The sequence below is a fragment of the Eublepharis macularius genome, chromosome 4 (genome assembly GCF_028583425.1).
Source record: "Eublepharis macularius isolate TG4126 chromosome 4, MPM_Emac_v1.0, whole genome shotgun sequence".
Lineage (NCBI taxonomy): Eukaryota > Metazoa > Chordata > Lepidosauria > Squamata > Eublepharidae > Eublepharis > Eublepharis macularius.
The window spans coordinates 146,647,274-146,667,105 of NC_072793.1; the positions used below are offsets into that span (position 1 = coordinate 146,647,274).

A 19,832-nucleotide genomic window follows, 5' to 3' on the forward strand; every position below is an offset into this window, starting at 1 on the left:
TTCATTCAAACCCTTTTTAAAGCCATCTATACTGGTGGCCATTACTATGTCTACTCCACTGGCAGTGAACTCCACAGTTTAATTTCTCATTAAGGAAAGAAGTATTTCCTTTTCTCTCACCTGAAGCCATTGCCCATCAACTTCACTGAGTGCCCCTGAGTTCAGGTATTATATGCCCTCCTCTGTACTTTTTCCAGCTCTCTACCATACTACAGCTCCCATCCCACGTGATTTTTGTCCATGCAGGTTCCATGATTCCCCAGCATAACATTTTTGGGTGGTCAAAGGAACCCCTGATTTCTTTTTCACTTGCTGAAGAGCTGGATCCATCCCACTGTATGAAGGGAAATCGTGGGCATGGATTTACATTTTCTAGATTTTTAGCTCACAGATTTCAGTCCAGTGAATAGAATCTGCCAGTGGTGCTCTGACCTACTTGCCCTTCCCTCATTTGTATATTTATAAGCGCCAATTTAGGTTGCATATTCTAGATCATTGAATATGGATTAGTGATTCCTTCAGATTCTTTAACTGTCCTGCTGTTCTCCTTATCTGATAGGGAAGTACTTTTCAGTGCATATTTATTGGTGAAATAGAAATGAGGCCTGTTTACCAGAGCAATTGCTCTAGTAATCAGTGCCAGTCATGATAGCAGCAGAATGCCTTATCCATGCTACCAAATAAATGCAACCCTTCATTCTCCTGTTCTGCAGATTTTTTACATTGTATTCTCTTGAGGAGCCAAAGGCAGACCCCGGTGGCAAACCCCAGTCTCTTAGGAATTGTCATTAGTTCTGCCCTTTTACTAACAGACAGGATAGTGGCATAGAGTGTCAGATATGTAACCATGCATGAGAGCAATTATAGATAATTAGACTTTTGTCCTGTCTAGATTTGGATAATGTGTGTCAATTACTGGGCCATCTAGATCTGTCACTAAAGAGCAATGATTTTATTGCTGTAATTGGAAACGTTGGTGGTGTCTTTTCTTTGCTCTTGGGAGCCAGTTTCAGGTTCATTACATTTCTGTCCTGGGTTCCAGCTCCCAGGAGTACTGAGCATTTCCCTTTGTTTGGGGAAACAGGGATGCTGATTCATGTTCTTCCTTATTTATTTGTGTAATTATGTCATTTGAATACATTATTTTGTGCTGCCTTTGGCAGCTCATGAGGCCCAAGGTCAATATAGGGTCTCATTGTGGGTACATCCACAGAGATATTGGGTATGTGCCCAGAGATACTACATCTACCCAAGGCAGAACATACATTGCCAGAAAATGACTGATGGGAAACTCTGTTCATTGGGTCAGATTCAAAGTTTAATCTGATCCAAGTATTATTTCTGGAACGTGTTTCAATTCAAGGGCTCAGCCTGGGATGATGAGCTATTTCTCAGCATGTGCAGATTGCGTACCACCCAAGAGTGAAATGAATGCCGCCTACTCAAGAGCCCTCTTTGGATGTTCTGATCACATATATAGGAGCTTCCTAATTGCACTTATCAGAAGTGCCGGCTTCCTGTGATCCACCTGATACGTAGTTGCCATGTTGTCTGAAAGGGGCAACACTCAGACGGTGCACATTCTTACAGCTTCTGGACCCACTGCATGAAACTCTGGTTTTTCAGAGTTCTTCTTTGTGGGTATCAAAGCTGAAAATCCATGAGTCGTCCCTTTCAGACATGCAAGTGTGCATACTGAGAGGATCAGTGAATGGTTGCTGGCCTCCCAGTTCCTTCTTTTCACCATTGTCTAACTTGAATTATTTGATCCCTAATATGTGCTAAACTCTGTTGTACTTATATCATGGTTATTAAAGTATAGGGGGAAACTCATCCATGGTTGTGGATGGAGTGGAGACACAGTTGATCTTCCCATTCAGAAAAAAAATGGGTGATACAGTCCTTCAAAATGCAAGTGCCAAAATTAATATTATAGCGTTTTTGCCTTCCAAGTTTAGAAATCTCCCTGTATATAGAATGGTAAGATGCCAGATAGTAAGCTAGTAATGCAATCCTAAATGGAGTTTGTCTTACCAAGCCCATTGACTTCAATGAATATAGAAGAATGTAACTCTGTTTAAGACTGCACATTCACCACCACCACCCTCCCTAACCCTTGCTTTCTATAGGTAAGGGGTTTTGGGAAATGTGGTGTATTCAGTTACCTGTTTGCATTATGAAGTCTTGAATATATAGGTCAGTTGCGATTCTAAGTAAAGAACTGTGGGGTAAATTATTGGTGGTGGAAAGTGCAATCAACTCGTAGCTGACTTCTGGTGACTTCACAGGGTTTTCAAGGCAAGTGACTAACAGAAGAGGTTTGCCATTGCCTGCCTCTGCATAGTGACCATGGTCTTCTTTGGAGGTGTCCCATCTAGTTACTAGCCAAGGCTAACCCTACTTAGCTTCTAAGATGTGACAAGATTGGGCTTTCTTGGATAGTCAGAGCAGTAAATTATTACAGATTGATTAATCTGGAGTAAAAGAATCTGAACTATTACACCCAATTTCCATTTAACTGTGCTTGGGATTGGGATAAAGGTGTGTCAACAAGCAGAATGTCTTGCAAAGCTTGAGTTAATGCTCTTTTGAACAATCTGAACCAAAGACGGATGTTTGCATAAGCAAACAGACTGGCTGGAGAAGTATGAGAGCAAATATTTTCAGAATGCTTGAGTGTGTTTGGAAAAGGTTCTGATCTTCTAAACAATGGCTGTGGGCTTTGCAGACATCACACAGAATGGAGGGGTGGAGAGAGGGAGAGAAAATTCTCTTTGACAGAACAGATCAAGGCAGATGAGTGACCAAATAATGTTTCTTATCCACAGTTCTCTGCATGTGGATGTCTTTTTGTCAAAGAAAAAAAAAAGATTGAATCCCAAGAGATCCTACTGTCTTTCAACAAATTCTTCCATGATTTTAGTAGCCCCTATGGAACAGGCAGCTGTGACTCTAGAAACTAGAAGAACTTCGAAATTTGAGGGGAGGAGAGAAAGAACTGAAATACTAAACAAGGCTGGTGAAGAACTACATGCATTGTGGACTAATGTAATTATTTCCCTCCATCCCTTTAACTACAGTTGGCACAACTTAAAAGAAAAACTTCTCCTTGTTTCAGTTTACAAGGCTCCCCTCCTCCCAACTTTTCCCCTTATGCTTGCAGGAATTGTTAATTTCCAACATGCTTATTACCTTTTCACTGGTGATGTCTCTCTTTAGATGCATGTTGTTTGAACTCCCCCCACCCCCCATGAGAATGTAAGCAATTAGCATTTTGGAGGGAAGTAAGTTTGGGAAATCAATATATACATATTTGTCTACTTTTGCTGTGACTTGGTTATAAAAATGATTGTTTCTGCTTGCAAATGACTAGAAGATTCTCTAAGGTCTCATTTGATGCAAGACTAGACCTGCTTTTGCAATTCTTTTTCTTCATGCCAAGGTTTTGAAGTTCTGCATTGCAGAACTTTTCAGGTATGTCGCTAGCTGCACCTAACCTAAGGCTTCCTGTTCATATCAAGTGGCCTTCAGTGTGTATTAAATTACAGGGGTATTTATTCAAAACATCACAATATACTAGCCTACCTTACAGAGTTGTGACCATCATGGTTGTTTCCATGCTCAAAGTACGAGGTTCAATTCCCAACCAGTGACCAAATAATAAGTAAGGTGAAACAGCTCTGCCTGAGACCCTGGAGAGCTACTGCCAATCTGAACAGACCATACTGACCTTGGTGAACCAATGGTCTGATTATGGGGCAGCGATGCTTAGGAAGAGTGCTATAATAATACCATCATTTTAAACAATGTGTGCCATGGTTGGAACTGCACTATACATTACAGAATGCAAATTGGGAAGAAAGGGGGAAATACTTCGTTTGTAACCACTAATTTGGAACAAGATGTTTTAGTCCAGTGTTTTATTTGCTTCAGGAAGGTGAGTCTTTATCTTAGGTCAGCCCTAGGTTGTTCAAATGCCTGTGTAGTGTAGTGGTAGAGTGACAGAGTAGGATCTGGGCGAGCCATGCTTGATTCCCCGCTCTACCATGGAAGCTTGCTGGGTGACCTTGGGTCAGTCACACTCAGCCTAACCTACTACACAGGTTTGTTGTGAGGAAAAAACAGAGGAAGGGAAAATGATGTAAGCAGCTTTGAGTCCCCATTGGGGAAAGAGTAGGGTATAAATAAAGTTTAAAAATGCCACTTTTCCATAGACAAACTTTTGTGGTATTGTGCAGTGTGTCATTTCTCACCCTCACTTTGTTATCTGTGAAAAATGATTAATTGTTTGCCTGCCTGTTTCACAGAAGGGGTGTGACAGGACCAGTTCCAGTTCTGCCTCTCCCAGGGAACAACCAATGAGAGTAGATGGAATGCTGAGGTTGAGGACGGTTGAACTCCATTAGGGCAGTTAGTGAGAGGGGAGAAGGATTTAGGCTGCTGAAGGGTGGCAGCAGAAATAGCTGCCTGTAGACACCTGATATATTGTAACCATCAACTCCTATAAGAATGTGGAGCTTATAAATTCAGTCCTTAGCAACAATGTATCTATGTGTGTGAATAATTCATTCCATATCTTGTAAATAAAAGTGTTCTTTTTCTGTTCAACCCTGGCTGACTGGAAATGGTTGGTTGAGGGGAAATATATAAACCTCAAGCATTCTGGTCACAACCAGTGGGCCTAATTAATTAAATGGTGGTAGCATATATAGGAAGTAAACACTGAGTTCCCTTTCCCCAGTAACCCTGGGCAGTAACTGGGTGAAGGGTAGTGAATATAGGAAACTGGCTGCCTGTCTGGTGAAGTCTCTGGGAACAGGAGAGGGGACCCTGTGTGGATTTGGATCAGGGCTCTCTGCCAGATAATTAGGGATTAGAGGGGTGGCTACTGGTGACTGTCCTGAACTGTCTGTGAAGCCCTGAACCTGTGCAGGGAAGTTTATGGTGGGTGGCAGTGTGTAAGGGACTCTTGAGGGGTAATGTCAACATTGTAAAGCACTACACAGTATCGTGCTGTTGGGAAAGGTTCCTGGGGATGGAAGGCTCCTCAGTTTGCTAAGAGGTAGTTTTATTATTAGTATTGATCAAGATTTATATTTTTCAATATTCAGGGTGCTTCTTATTTGTTGTCTGAAGTCTAGATCAGACACTTCCTGAGTCGATATTCCAACTGGAGACTGATGAGGGATTGTAGGTTTTTGGATGTAGAGCAAAGTGCTGCAATTGCCCTGCATTCCCTCATATAACAACTCTTGTATCTGGCTCTGCTTTTTATTCCCCCAAGCATCTGGCATGACTATCTGATTAGTTTGGCATTTGTTTTTCCCTTTTTTTCCTCAGCTTTGAAATCAACTAGGTGGGAGGGAGGGAGGTGGCTTCTTGACTGACACAGGAGAGTCCTAGTTACCACTACAGAAAGCCCTGGGGAGGGAGAGTGGGTTATTATTATAATTGACACAATTGCCAGCCAATAGAAATAGCAGCTTACATAAGGCCACCTAGTGAGTTTCAGAGCTAAGCCAGGATTTGGAATGGTGGCTTTTATTTGTTTATTCTGTTTTCATTCTCCTTTTCATCTTTCATGGAGTTCGAGGCAACAGATGTTGAATTCCCAGGAAGTCTCCCATCCTGGCACTGTCCATGTCCAGAACGGCTTAGCTTCAGCAAGGTGGCTGAGTCAAGAATGCCCTCTAACTATGAGCCAAGCTACAAGTGATGCCTGACACAGGTTGGACACTTGTCTGCTTCCCTCAAGTTTTGATGAGAAATGTAGGTGTTCTGGTCTTGCAACCTGGCTCTCTATTTAATTGAAGTTTACAGAGCGGCAGTCTATGGGAGGGAGAACATGCAGTCGGGAGGGGAGTGCAGGCGTCAGGCTCTCGCCGGGTGCCCCCCTTCCCTCTGCTGGGTGTGGCGGGGGTCTGTAAACTTCAATTAAATGGAGAGCCAAGCTGCAAGACCCAGACACGTACATTTCCCATCAAAACTTGAGGGAAGCTGACAAGTGTCCAACCTGTGTCAGGCGTCGCTTATAGCTTGGTTCTATAATCCCCAGCTCAACCTCTGACCCACTACTTAACACCAGTTTCCAATTTTTTGGGACAGTGTCCTTAATTGTTTGTCTCCAAGTCTTCCTCAGCGACAAAGAATAAGATGCCACTGAAGACTCTGGAGGCATCTCACTGTCTATCCTATTTGTTATTTCTTCCTCCAAGAAGCTCGGGGCAACTTTCATGGTTCTCCCTGCCTCAGTTTTTTCCCTCATATTGTCCCCATGGGATAAGTCAGGCAAAGAGAAAGTAACTGGGCCAAGGTCACTCGGTGAGCTTCCTGTTCTTTTTCTGATGCTGGAGTCACAAAACACCCTTCTCTCCTTCTGGTGAGTCAGATGGCTGTGCTCTGTCATTCAGGTAACAACCTCACCTCCCAGACTCCTTATGATGTATGTTCTGTCTTCACTATGTGGGTTTATAGGAAACCTTTAAGCATCTGTCTGGGGGAAAAAAACAAAATAGGCTAAAGACGCTCTGTGTTAACCTTTTAAAAATAGGTTCGTATCAAGGACTTTTGTCTCAAAGTCCTTGGCATAACAGTTTCAAGACAGACTGTCTGACTGAAAAGCCCATTTATTTCCAGACTTTCTTTTGCTCATGCCAACCCCCACCCCCACCCCGCCCCATCTTTTAAATCTCCTCTTCCTGGGAAGAGAATTGTTGTCAGATGTGAGATCCTTTTTTCACAAGCTTGAATGAATTTCAGACTGATCAGGGCCAGTGCAACATCAAGGAAATCCATCAGTACTTTTGAGGTCTCTATAGACAATTCCTACTGGACTGGCACCATCATTCTAGGCATTTGCAGGAGTGTAGGCGCTTACCCCAGTATGCTGAAGTTGCATCCCATTCAGTGTGCATATTTTTTAATGATGCAGTATGTATTCCCGTACGATGCACCATCACGTGAAGGTACAGCATGCCTTGCACTCTAGTCTTGGTATCTGACCAAGAGAGTTTTGACTCTTGAAAGCTTGGTGGTGATGGAGAGTGCCATCAAGTCACTTTTGGCTACTCCTGTTGGGGTTTTCAAGGCAAGAGACTAACAGAGGTAGTTTGCCATTGCCTGCCTCTGATCTTTCTTGTAGGTCTTCCAACCAATTACTAACCAAGGCCAACCCTGCTTAGCTTCTGAGATCTAATGAGATGGAGTTTATCTAGGCTATTCATGTCACGGCCTTATCCCTAAAAATCTTACTGTTATTATGACATAATAGGCATTACTGAAACTTGATGGAATGACACAATTGGAATACTAGGATTGAGGGATATAACTTGTTCAAAAGAGATAGACAAGTAAGGAAGGGGGAGGAGTAGCATTATATGTGTGTGTGTTATGTGCCATCAAATGGTTTCTGACCTATGGCGACCCTATGAATGAAAGACCTCCAAAACATTCTATCTCTAACAGACCTACTCAGATCTTGCAAACTGGAGGATGTGGCTTTTCTTATTGAGTCAAGCCACCTTGTTTATGTCTTCCTCTTTTCCTGCTACCTTCCACTTTTCCTAGCATTATTGACTTTTCCAGAGAATCTTGTCTTGTCATGATGTGACCAAAGTACGATAGCTTTAGTCTTGTCATTTTAGTTTCTAAGCTAAAATGACAAGCATTATATGAAAAGGATATATATACTTGTGAGGAAATACACGTATCTGAGCATGGAAATTCAGTTGAGAGCCTCTGGGTAAAAATAAAAGGAATAAGAAATAATAGTGATACTATGCTAGGGGTCTGCCATAGTAAGGGAAGTAAGGTCACAATTCAAATTATGTTTAAAGAGCAGAACAATGTCATGAAAAATGGAGCTGCTGAAAACTGCAGTTCTATGTCAAGTTCCACTTCCACCACCATTAAATCCAGCTCAAGTTACCTATAGCCAGGTGGGCATTTAGGAAAGCATTTCCTACTATTGGCAGACAATAAATGCACATCATAATACAGAGTGCTTTAAACTAACAATTTTATGGGGAAACTAAATGTGTGACAATATCTAACTATTCTTTGCAGTATGTAGCTCTAGTCTGACTTCTCTAGGTGTGTCTACATACCACCTTAATTATGATCAACCAGCCATCTATCTGCCTGTCTACTATATATTTTTTATTTTGCCTTCCTTCAAGGAGCTGGGGGGGGGGGGTGGCATACTTCACCATTTTATCTTCACAAGAACTCTTTGATGTTGGTTAGCCAGCAGAGAGCCAGTTTGGTGTAGTGGTTAAGAGCGGCGGGACTCTAATCTGGAGAACTGGGTTTGATTCCCCACTCCTCCATTTGAAGCCAGTTGGGTGACCTTGGGTCAGCCACAGCTCTCTTAAAGTGCTCTCAGCCCCACCCACCTCACAGGGTGATTGTTGTGGAGATAATAATAATACACTTTGTAAACCGCTCTGAGTGGGCGTTAAGTTGTCCTGAAGGGCATATATAAATCGAATATTGTTGTTATTTTATCATCATCATCATCATAGCCTGAGAGAGAGAGAATTTGGGATCTCTCAGATCTCAATTTGACATTCTAATAATTTCGCTGCACTAGATAAGCTTTTTTGAGATTATCATCCAGCCACCAATTTCTGATCTTTACAGATAAGACGTTGATGGATGCTGCCTTGCTATAGTAAATCTCTCACTTGGGAAACTTACCAAAACTTGAGCATGTGTTGACATTGTAAATCTTTGTATTGGAACTGCCAGAGATAGATATACTTCCAATATTTAGAAGGCAACTATATGTACAGTTTTATGCACCTAAATCAGCCAGAATGGTGCATTTCACAGTAAGAGGATAACAACCTTTTATTTATTTTAGTGGTTATTTTTTCACTCATTTTACTGACTTTTAAAAACACCATTCTTACTTACTGTCCATTTTGGGTGGGTTAGTTTGAATGAACAGATGTCTAAACATATCACATCGGTAGCTTAAATAAACTTCACTACCTGTGACAGGCAAGGACCATCCACATTTTGAGAGCATTTATTGGTAGTTTGTGTGCCCTGTAATAGTTACTAATTCTTTCCAGGAAGGATTAAAGTGCAGGAACATTTCCATATCATAAAGCTATACGTGCTGACGGATTTTCTCTTGATGGGGCAATTGTGGTCAACAAATTGAGGAGGGAGTATTTGATTCTGAGGACTGAAACAAAGAAAACATGAACAAATTACCTGATGTCACCTCCCTAGAAAGGAGGTGATATAAACTAGGCTGGATGGGCTGGTGACAGCGTCTCAGGAGAAACAACTTTGTTGGTGGGTTATCTGTATGTGTAGTATCTGTTGGAAGTGATCCACATCTCTTTGAACATGTGTGATTCATTTCAGGTGATAGAGTGCAGGTCAGGACCTGTGTTCTTTGGTTTGGGTTGGATTTAGATTTCAAAACACATTTGCCCATCCCTGTAGATCTGTTTTTCAGATTTGATGGGAGATAGCTTTTTTCATTGTGGAAAACTTCCCAGAGGAAATGATTAAAGGCATTGTGCTCAAATGTTTTTTTTTCCCTTTTCTGTTTGATGGCCAGGAGTCAAATATATGCATACATGATAACCTGATTGCCATTTATACTTCTTATCTCCTTGTGTAGATGATTGGTGTCTTTATTGCATGTTACCTTAGGGACCTGTGTGGCATAATTTGGCAGCCCGTCAAGAATAAATTACATCTGGATTCACACAATTTCAAGGGCATATTGAGCACAGATGCTCAGTAACAGAAAATCTGAGAGCTGGATTGACAAAGCAAGGGGGCAGTTAGCTATATTGATAAGAGAATCTGATAGGAAATCTAGCCATTCAGAAATGGCATGATGATTACAGTGGAGAAGGAGTATTACCTAGGACTTGGCTTAAGACTTCAGTCACCGAACTACACGGGGGGAAAAGTCTGCCTGACTTAGTCCTCCTTAAATTGCATCTATCTTCTTTTCTGTGTTCTGCTTAATGATCTACTTATTCAGGGATCAAGCGAAGGATGCGCTATAAATGCAAAGTAAGTGCCACAGAGCTTTGATTTGTAAGCTGTTTTTAAGAGTTTGAGGGTAGATCATGCTGCTTTGTTTAACGTTTCCTTGGTTGAATGATGGGTTGCTAATGCTAGAGAAATAACGTTTTGACAAAGTGGGAGGCATCGTGGATCATTCCACAAACTTCTGTCGCATTTCTTCAGGATTTTGATGCATCTTTCAAAATCTCTTTTTGTGATCTCTCTATGCAAACTAGTAATTCTATGTGAGAATAGGGTTGCCAACCTCCAGGTGGGGCCTGGAGACTTCCTGGAATTATATACCTGATATCTGGACTACAGAAATCAGTTCCCCTGGAGAAAAAAGCTACTTGGAGGGTGTGTGGCTTGTTAGCAAGAGGCTCCTTCTGCAAATTTCCAGAAATTTCTCAATCTGGAGTTGGCAGCCCTAGGAGGCAAGCATGCATAATAAACACAACTTTGTGAAAACACGCTGTAGCTGTTTAAGTTTGGCTTAGATTATGCATAGCCACCTTGTAGTATGTTAATTCCCAATGGGTAACCATCTGACAGCAAAATAAAGTAAGAGTCCAGTGGCACCCTACAGATATTTTTCCAGCATAAGCTTTCTTGAGTCAAAGCTCACTTCATCAGATGCATGAAGAGTACATCCATTAGGTCTGTAGCATGTGATGTTTCTCCTTTCTGTTGGGATGGTTGTTGTGAGAAGCCTGATGCTCTGCTCAGTTTCCCTCCACCACTCCCACAGTAAATCTTAAGAATGAAGGACTGGTATGCATCATACCCCTATCCCATTTTTGGTTATAATAATAGAAATGCTTACCATGGGGGGGGGAGTGTTATCTCATTGACAGCATCGTCCTCCCTGCCAAATATATTTTTATGATCTGTTTTCTCAACTTTCTCAACTGCCTCTTGCTTCAGAAAATCCCCAGGCAGCAACAAACAATTGCAGACAATAAAAATCCACTCCATAGAATGCGATACTGCCACCATCCAAAATTACAAATCCAGCAGATTCTAGTAAGATGTGATTTAAACTCTGGATCAAATCCACATTTCCCAAAATTCTTGCTGGAATAAGGTTGGAATTGGCTTCCTAAGAAACAAATCCAAGTATTCCTGCTGAGGTTCTTGTGAACCAGAATGCTGTAGTGATTGGAGTGTCACGCTATAAGAACAGGAGAGACTTGGGTTCAAATTCCCACTGAGTCATGACATTTTCTTTGTGACCTTGGGCCAGTTGTCTTCAGTTATAGCATGGTTGTGAGGATAAAATGGAGGAGGATAGAACTCTGTATGCTACCCTGGGCTCCTTGGGAGATAGGGCAGGATAAAGAGGGAATTGTTAAGGAAGGAATTTCAGAACAAAGATATAATGACTGAGACGTTCCTACCTTTTGTGCCTTTTAACATAGCATCACACAAAGACGGGGTGCTTAGGGACCGGTCTGCTGGTCTCGGAGTGCAGGGGTGTTCCTGTGGGGGAAAACATTCCCTGAAATAGCATGCATCCAAGCCGTTTATGATGTTATGATGCAGGCAATGTGATGACGACCGTCTCCTTAGTAAGCACTTCTCAACATTAAAGCTAGGCAGGAATTGATCACCGTGACAGGGCTGTTTTCAGCAGCTTCTCTGTGGAAGGTTAATACGGGTGCCACCATTTCAGACAACACAAAGATGTATAGAAAGGGTAAGGTGTTATTTGACTCTTTTACTGTCATACACTGCCTATTCCATTACTGTCATAGTGGATGCCAAGACCATATGTTGGGTGGAATTAGTAGGCTTGCCAGGTGCCCACTTATGGTGGGCAAACTCATGGCAATTAAAGCCTCTCCCTGCTGATGCGCAGCTGATTGGTGGATGAAAGGAGGGATTATGGATAGATGGATTATGTGCAATCCTCATCCCTGCGTGATGACATCACTTCCAGCATGACCCAGAAGTGATTACAATGATGATGATAATGATAACTGTGCTTAAATACCGCTCTTCTAGACAGATTAGTGCCCCAACCAAAATGGTGAACAAGTTAGTATTATTATTCCCATAATATAGCTGGAGAGCTGAGGGGAGTGGCTTACCCAAGGCTACCTACCGAGCTCATGGCAGTTGTGGGATTCGAACCAGCAGAGTGCTGATTCACAGCTGAACCACTTAACCATTGTGCTACAGCAGCTCTCTGATGGCATCATGCCCGGGCCAGTCATTTAACACTCAGCCAAAAACATAGCATTTGGGGCCAAAACCACTGTTTTGGGCCAAGTGCTAAAAATTCAGCCCCAGTATGATGTTGTTGCTTCCAAGTCACACCTGAAGTGATGTTGTCACACAGGGAAGAGGATTGCACAGCCCACCAGTAAGTTTCTGCTAAGCTCCTGCCGCTCCACCTCCTGTTGGTTTCCAGGAGGGATCTGGCAACCCTAGGAATTAGTGATTCATAGTCATTATAGTAATGCTTATAAGACAAGAGGGCCCCACTGCAAACTATTAATTGGGATAGAATTTAAGTTCCAGATTTCCTACTGAGAGTCACAGGAGCAGTTGGATTTCTAATGAGGATATAATGGGTTGGATCCAAGCAAAACTTGCCATCAGCAGTGTGGGATTTTCCTGCGTTCCCCGTCCCTCTGCAGCCTGCTGATCTTTACAAAATGCTTCTTCTGAGGGATAGGTCGGCAGCAGGAGTCTAGAGGAAGCAAGGACATAAAGGAGATATCATCAATGGCATGATGTCACTTACAGGGAAAAGCCGAAAGTGACATCATGCTTCTCTAGGAATAACTGAAAACTCTATTGTAAAATCATAGGATTTCCCTGGAAGTGATGTCTGTCCTCTCTAGGAATCACAAAAACTCTATGATTTTGCCATAGAATTTCCAGGGATGCCTAGAGAGGCATGACATCACTTCCGGATTTTTCTTGGAAGTGATATCACACCATTGTCTCAATGGCCATTTTTAAATTTTTTCTCTTGAGTGGTAGTAGGAAACAAGTGGGATTGGGATCCCTCATTGGGGAACTCGAAACCCTAGGGATAGGGGTCCCTGAGAAACAGGATGGATGTGGGTCTGCAGCATAAAGGTAGAATTGGTGAGCAATTCCAGTTTAGTCTGGATCCAACCCAACATCTCCAAGGTAGTCTTCCATTCTCATTGTGCACAACTGAACTGGCTGTTCAGTTTCTGAAGGCACAACCCCTGGAGCTTCCTGTAGTGTGCACCCTGACTGCTGAGGAGAAGCTTGTGACTTTGAATGCCAGTTAAGCAACTGGAAAGACTGTGGCTTAGTGGAAGAATATATATTTTGCATGTAGAAGCTCCCAGGTTCAATCCCTGGCAACTAATTTTTTTCAGGTGGCAGGTATTGAGAAAGGTCTTTCTTTGCCTGAGTCCCTGAAGCATCATTGCAAGTCAAGAGTAGATAATACTGTGTTTGATGAATCAGAGAGAAATTTTAGAGATGAGGGCTTAAATTCCAAGTAGGGGGGGCCGTTCATACCCTCCTTTACCAGAGTGTTAGTTTCTTAATCCCTGTTACTGAGACAGCTAAACTCAGGGCACAGCTAGGCAGTTTAGTTAGGGTTGCAAGCTACTGCAGTTGGATAGGCTGAGCTGGAGACACGCATGTGTATTGCCAACAAATATTATAAATGGGATCTCTTGGGACCTGGCCTTGCTGCACTGCATAGTGTGCTTCACTTTTCATGTTTGTTTTTAATTATATACTCTGAGACTTGAAGAGAGAACCCAGCCTTCTGACGGATTTTATCTGCTGATTATTTTCACAAATTGTTACAGAGAAGGCCTTCAGGGCTGGTGTGTAGGTGGAGGTTCAGTTACCCAGTCATAGATTGGATGCCAGGCAGTGGCGTCTTAACCTATGCTTACAAAGGCAGGTGCTGACAGATCCACCTAGGCCAAGAGAAACATGCTCACATTCTGGAGACTAACAGAGAAAACGGTAAAGAACAACCTTGGCGGGTTAGATTCCCACTGAAAACAGCCTGCTCTTTTCTCTCTCTTTCCTTTTTCTGTCAAAGTAGAACATTTGCCAGTGTTCTAAGGAAAATTCATTGTTTTAACTGTGCCTCTTAGGACTCTCGAGTGTTCTGCTCAGAGTGCTTGATTTTTCCCCCTTTTGGTTTGTCACTCGAAGCCGGTATGTCTGAAGCAAAAACCAAGTACTGCAGTCCCCATTTTTTAACATTTAGGTTCATCAGTACTACAGCTGCCTACCAGAAGACAAAGTTCCCTACGTGAACAGCCCCGGGGAGAAAGCCCGCATAAAACAGCTTCTACACCAGCTGCCACCACACGACAATGAGGTGAGTCATTTGGAAATAATTGGGGAAACATTGGCTTAGCACACTTAGCAGGGGACAGGGCTATCTTTCTGCTGTTGCTGTTGCATTTAACAATTAGCCTGTTAACCCAGCCTCTGGCCAATGAACTGTTAAAAGACTCTTATGTAAAACCTGCATAGATTTTATTTTCTGGAATCAGTTTTCTCCCGTCCTGGCTGAAGAAATAGATAGCAGACGGCTCTCGTTCTCTGTGTGTGTGTTACATGCTGTCAAGTCGCTTCCAAATTATGGCAACCCTATGAATGAAAGACCTCCAGAATGTCCCATCATTAACAGCCTCTACAGGAGAATTGAATTGGGTAGAAAAGAACGTAATCCTCAGATATGATCTGGCGATTATGCTTATGGAGATGTATGTTATGATTTGAAGATGTATGTTTATCACAATGCCCATTTCATTGCCTGAATTCCTGTCCATTAAAGCTCTTGTAAGACAATATAAACTACACTTTACCTATTGACAGGTACAATAACTTCTTTCTTTGTGTAATTGTTCCGGATGTCTAGCAAATGCATACTCTTCTAGTGTGGTTGCTTAGATTGCAGCTTTCATATTAAATTGAACAACACAAACTGTACAGGTTTATGGCACCTACACTTGATAGTGAAAAAAATGCTTTGATATTTGGATTTCGGCCTCAAAGCTCATTAAACCAAGTTGCCTGCACCATTTCTGTGGTGTGTGACTGTAGAGAGTCATTCAACAGGGGAAAAATGCTAAGGGGGATGTAGATGGTGGATCCTGTGAGCAGGTTCAGAATATTTGCAGGTGGGGAGTTACCTGTTACTCTCATCTCTCTGCTAAAAGAAAAGAACAGAGTAGAATAGCCTAGCTGTGGGTCAGCAAAGGTGAGGCTCTGGGTGGCTCTAACTAATAATAACAACAACAACAACATTTGATTTATGTACCGCCCTTCAGGACTACTTAATGCCCACTCAGAGTGGTTTACAAAGTATGTTATTATTATCCTAACAACAAAACACCCTGTGAGGTGGGTGGGGCTGAGAGAGCTCTGAGAAGCTGTGACTGAACCAAGGTCACCCAGCTGGCTTCAAGCGGAGGAGTGGGGAATCAAACCCGGCTTTCCAGATTAGTGTCCCGCGCTCTTAACCACTACACCAAACTGGCTGTAGTGCCATAGCTATGATGACAGGGTGTCAATATTCTTCCTTTGCCTACTGGAAAGGAAGAATTAATTGGCAGAGAATACAGGAATGATGCCCACTTCCTTGGCTACCTGCTTTAGTCCAAATCTCATTATGCTATTTAGAACTGGCTTAGCTTTCCAGTTCCTTTTTTCTCCCATGGTTTTTGAGCCTGAAAGAAAATACTGTGTTGTAGCAGCCCACAGATATGCTTTCTCCAGGCCTCAGCTCTATAATGCTGGAGATTTGTGCCCCATTTTTCCATTCAGTATACAAAATGGCTTACACATTTCTTTAAAGGGCCTGTAAAGTAAGGCTGGCATTTAGTTCCTGAATTCAAGTGCTTGTGTCTCCTGTTACAGATGGCTACAGAATTATGAAATCCCAACAGAATCCAGTATATCATGGAGCGATAGGGTTGCCAACCTCCAGGTGAAGCCTGATCTTCTCCTGGAATTACAACTCATCTCTAGACTACAAAGAATAGTTCCTCTGGAGGAAATGGCAACTTTGGAGGGCAGCCTCTACAGCTTTGCATTCCCACTTTCTCTCCCTGCCCCACACTCTGCCCTCCTCATTTACCACTCCCAGATCTCTAGAATTTCCCAAGACTGCATTGGCACCCTTATGTAGGGGGTGAGTCTTCCATCTACAGAGAGAGAGGCTGATCAACAGTGCAATCCTAAACAGAGTTTCACCTTTCCAAGTCTAGTGAACTCAATGGAATTTGAGTATTGTAATTTAGGATTGCATATTAGAGACATGGCACCCATTATATTTGCCACAGGAATCCCACAGACACCCAGAGTTGCCAGGTTCCCCACCCAAGTCAAAACTGGGGGTTGGGTGGAACATGGGCAACAGGTACCTGCGCATGAGCACATGTGTGCCTGTGTTCCCTGTCAATTTCATCATTTTTGGTGTAACCTAGAAGTGTTGGGTTGCACCAGGGTCCAGTTCTTTAAAAATCAACCCCAAATCAAGCCAAAAATAGCATTTTCTATCACTTCCAGGTTGTGCGAGAAATGATGTGATCACTAGGGGATGTAGGGGCACACGGCTCCATTGCACCTGTGTGCCTGCTGGCCTGCCCGCCCCCCTCTCCTGATGCCTTTTACCCCATCCAGACTGGTGAGCAGTGGCAGGGGCCGGGGATTCTCCACTCTCATAAGGGGATTGGCAACCCCGCTGACATCAGCAACCCTGTGGCAAGCGATTTCTGCCTGGTCCATAGTATGTAGAACTGCTTAGCGTGGGGATTATTGCTATCGTGCTGAAAATATCTACTGGACATCTGCATAAGATTTTTATATGCTGTTTCAAGCAGAATACAGCCAAAAGATGTGCGACTAAAGTAATGATCACATTCATTCTTAAATCTGGAGTTCATAGATACTTGAGTTCATACATTCTAATTCTACATCTTCCAACCCCCCCCCCCCCAGCCCTAATGAAAAGGCCATTAAAAATAAATGGGCCCTGTGGATGTAGTGGGAAAAACGGAACTTAAATACAGGCCAGGTGGCAACCCCACAGAGATGCATAAAATTATGCGTGCAATAACAGAAGAGTCTTTAAAGTTCTCATGCCAAAAATAAATATATATTTTTAAAGACATGGGCAGTGAAAAAGAAAGTGTGGTCAGCATATTTTCAGTTAGTTGATACCATGGAACTAGGCTTTGCATCAAAGGCCAACGCTCCCCCCCACCCCGTCCCCGACAAATCAGCTTCCCTCATTTAGAGGCCACACAAGTCTCTAAGCACTGCAGTGAAGCTGAGCATTTGAGAAGCCGAACAGCGTTGGCTTTCCTTATTGAACATATTGACAGTGACTTACTAAGTCACTGACAATTACTAAATTGTGCACCAATTACACACGAGTTCAGAGTGACATATGGGGAAGGGAAAGATTGGGAAGTTTGGCCCCTGAATCATTTCCCCCATTTCCCCCTTAAATGACATAGATGCAGTATTTTTCTGGGAAAAAAAACATCTGTGGGGAAATGTGAAAGTTTACAGTTTGGCACTTCTAGTATGTGAAAAGACGAGCTTTTTCTGCGAAAAGTAAATTTTAGCATCTTGGAAAGCTTTGAAGAGCTTGCGAAGGGAAAGAGGGGAAGATTTTGTTTTAAAACCAGACCTCACAAAGCTTAACTAAATATAGTCCTTCTGTACCAGAAATCCTAAAGGTCGATTATTCCTTTGTTGTAAACATACAGGTGATGCATATTATAACAAGTTAGTTTCTTGATGAGCAGCTCCTGCTTATGTAAATAACCTTGAGCCATAGTTTGCCTCTTGAACCTAATAATTCTTCTAGCGGCCTACATTTTCAATATCTGCTGATAAGTCAATAGCTGTTTGAGCATGTGAAGTAAAAAAACCAGTTCTATCAGAGGCTCCCAAGAATTTTATATTGTGAGGGTGAGACACGCACATCCCTTTTCACTTCAAAAAAGACATAGCATTCTAAAACCAAGGTGTTGGAAGATATCCAAAACCTATTAAATCTAAGTGCCTACCCAACATAGGATCCTCTATGGATGTTAATTCCATGTATGGTTGGTGCCCAAGGCCTTGATGGAACTTTAAGGGCCTCACCCTTCATTTTTAAATTCAACCCAAGAAAGCAGGCTCAAGGAATGATGTTTACTATTAGTTTATTAAATAGCATTAAAATTGGAAAGTACGGGTTGTAGGCAACACTTCTACAAAGTTTATGAAAGCCATTTTTACCATCTTCTCCTGTGTTTTCTCAAAAGTTCGGGATAAAGGAACCCTCCAGAACAAAATTCCATGCAGCTTGGGGGCTGGAACAGGAAGGGAATTGGCCAAAATTGCTCCCCTTCCCATATACATTTCTCGCATTAGTGGACAAAGCATCATTCATGGAGCAAAAGCGAGTGCATATGGGGGGACAGGTGAGGTTTTGGCCAGCTTTCCTTTCTTGCTGCAGCCTCATGGAGGTTCCTCCGTCTACCAGTTCTGGAGGTTCCCCCATCTACCAGTAACATATTTTTCAGAGAACAAAGGGTGTAAAGTTGCTTCTGAAAAAGCAGACTTTGACAAACAAGAGAACAGAGATTGGGAAACTCATAGTCCAAGGTTGAATTAGTCTGATGAGTTTTACAAGATTGTGTGTGTCCAAACATCAGGGCGCTTATTAGCCTTGGGAGGAATTATGAATTGGATAACTGGGTTGGCAACAGCAAGCTGACAGGAGCACATCTTACCTATTTTAAAAAGCTAAATAGGCTGCCAGTTTCTTTCCAAGTTCGAGGTGCTCTTTTATGGCCTTCAAAGCCCTTCGTGGCCTATAGTTCACATATCTGAAGGACTGTGTCTCCCCATTATTCCCCCCATGCACTAATTTTGGTTCTCTGGCACCTTCTGCCTGTCCCACTGATCAAGGTTGCCAGTCTGGCATTCAGCAGAGCCTGTTCCTTTTCAGGAGTGGCTCCTACCTTCTGTAACAGGCTACAGGTGAGGATGATATTGTCCTTAAAGATTTTTAGGAGGTGCTGTAGGGCTATTTTACTTGCCAGAGTCTTTTAATGAAGTTTGACCTGTAGACCTTTTCTTGGGTGGGTGAGGTGGCGAATGGGGTTTTATTGTATTATGAATGGTTTCAGTTTAGTATCATAAGCTGCCTTGAGCTCCAAGGGAAAGAGTGGGTATAAATATTTTAATAAATAGAATGTAAAAACTAAAATGCATAAAGTATATCTTGTAAGTGTGATGGAAGTTATTTAAATGCACATTTTCTGCACTGTGCAGAAATTCCTCGATATGCTTGATTTTCCCTTTCCAAATATGTTACATTCAAAATAGAAATAATTCCCCTCTTCATGTTCTATTTGTGACCCAAAACATGGCTATTTTGAAAACCTTCCCCTTTGCTGGACTGTGGCACTTAATGTGATCTCAGATATGGCGATGCTACTGTTATGGTCTTGCCGTTAAGATATTAGATAATGTCAAGGTGTCATTAAAGCTGCAGCTGAACTGAAAAATGGTAGTGTGGGTTGCACCCCGCAAGCCCTTGCTTCCAGCCCTTGTAGCCTTGCTAAGTGCAGGATGTCTTTTACAATGAGGGACACTTGAAAGACTCATATGAACTGTTGAATGTAGCGCTAAATTCACTGCAAACCCAGCAGATCCATGTTGAGTTTGATGGAGTCCCATTTCCACGTGCCTAAAGGATAGAGTGCCAGGCAGGAGGGATGGCAGTGGGGACAAGGGGGCTGGGATGGGGACAAAGGTGTGAGTACAAT

General features: G+C 42.5%; 1 protein-coding gene across 1 annotated transcript in view; it reads left to right on the forward strand.

The window, feature by feature from the left end:
• PRICKLE2 (prickle planar cell polarity protein 2) overlaps positions 1-19,832 on the forward strand; it is a 121,760-nt gene that overhangs the window by 44,827 nt on the left and 57,101 nt on the right. The window contains exon 3 of the mRNA XM_054976973.1: positions 14,258-14,371. Coding sequence (XP_054832948.1) covers positions 14,258-14,371 — 114 coding nt within the window. The remainder of the gene's footprint in view (positions 1-14,257; positions 14,372-19,832) is intronic.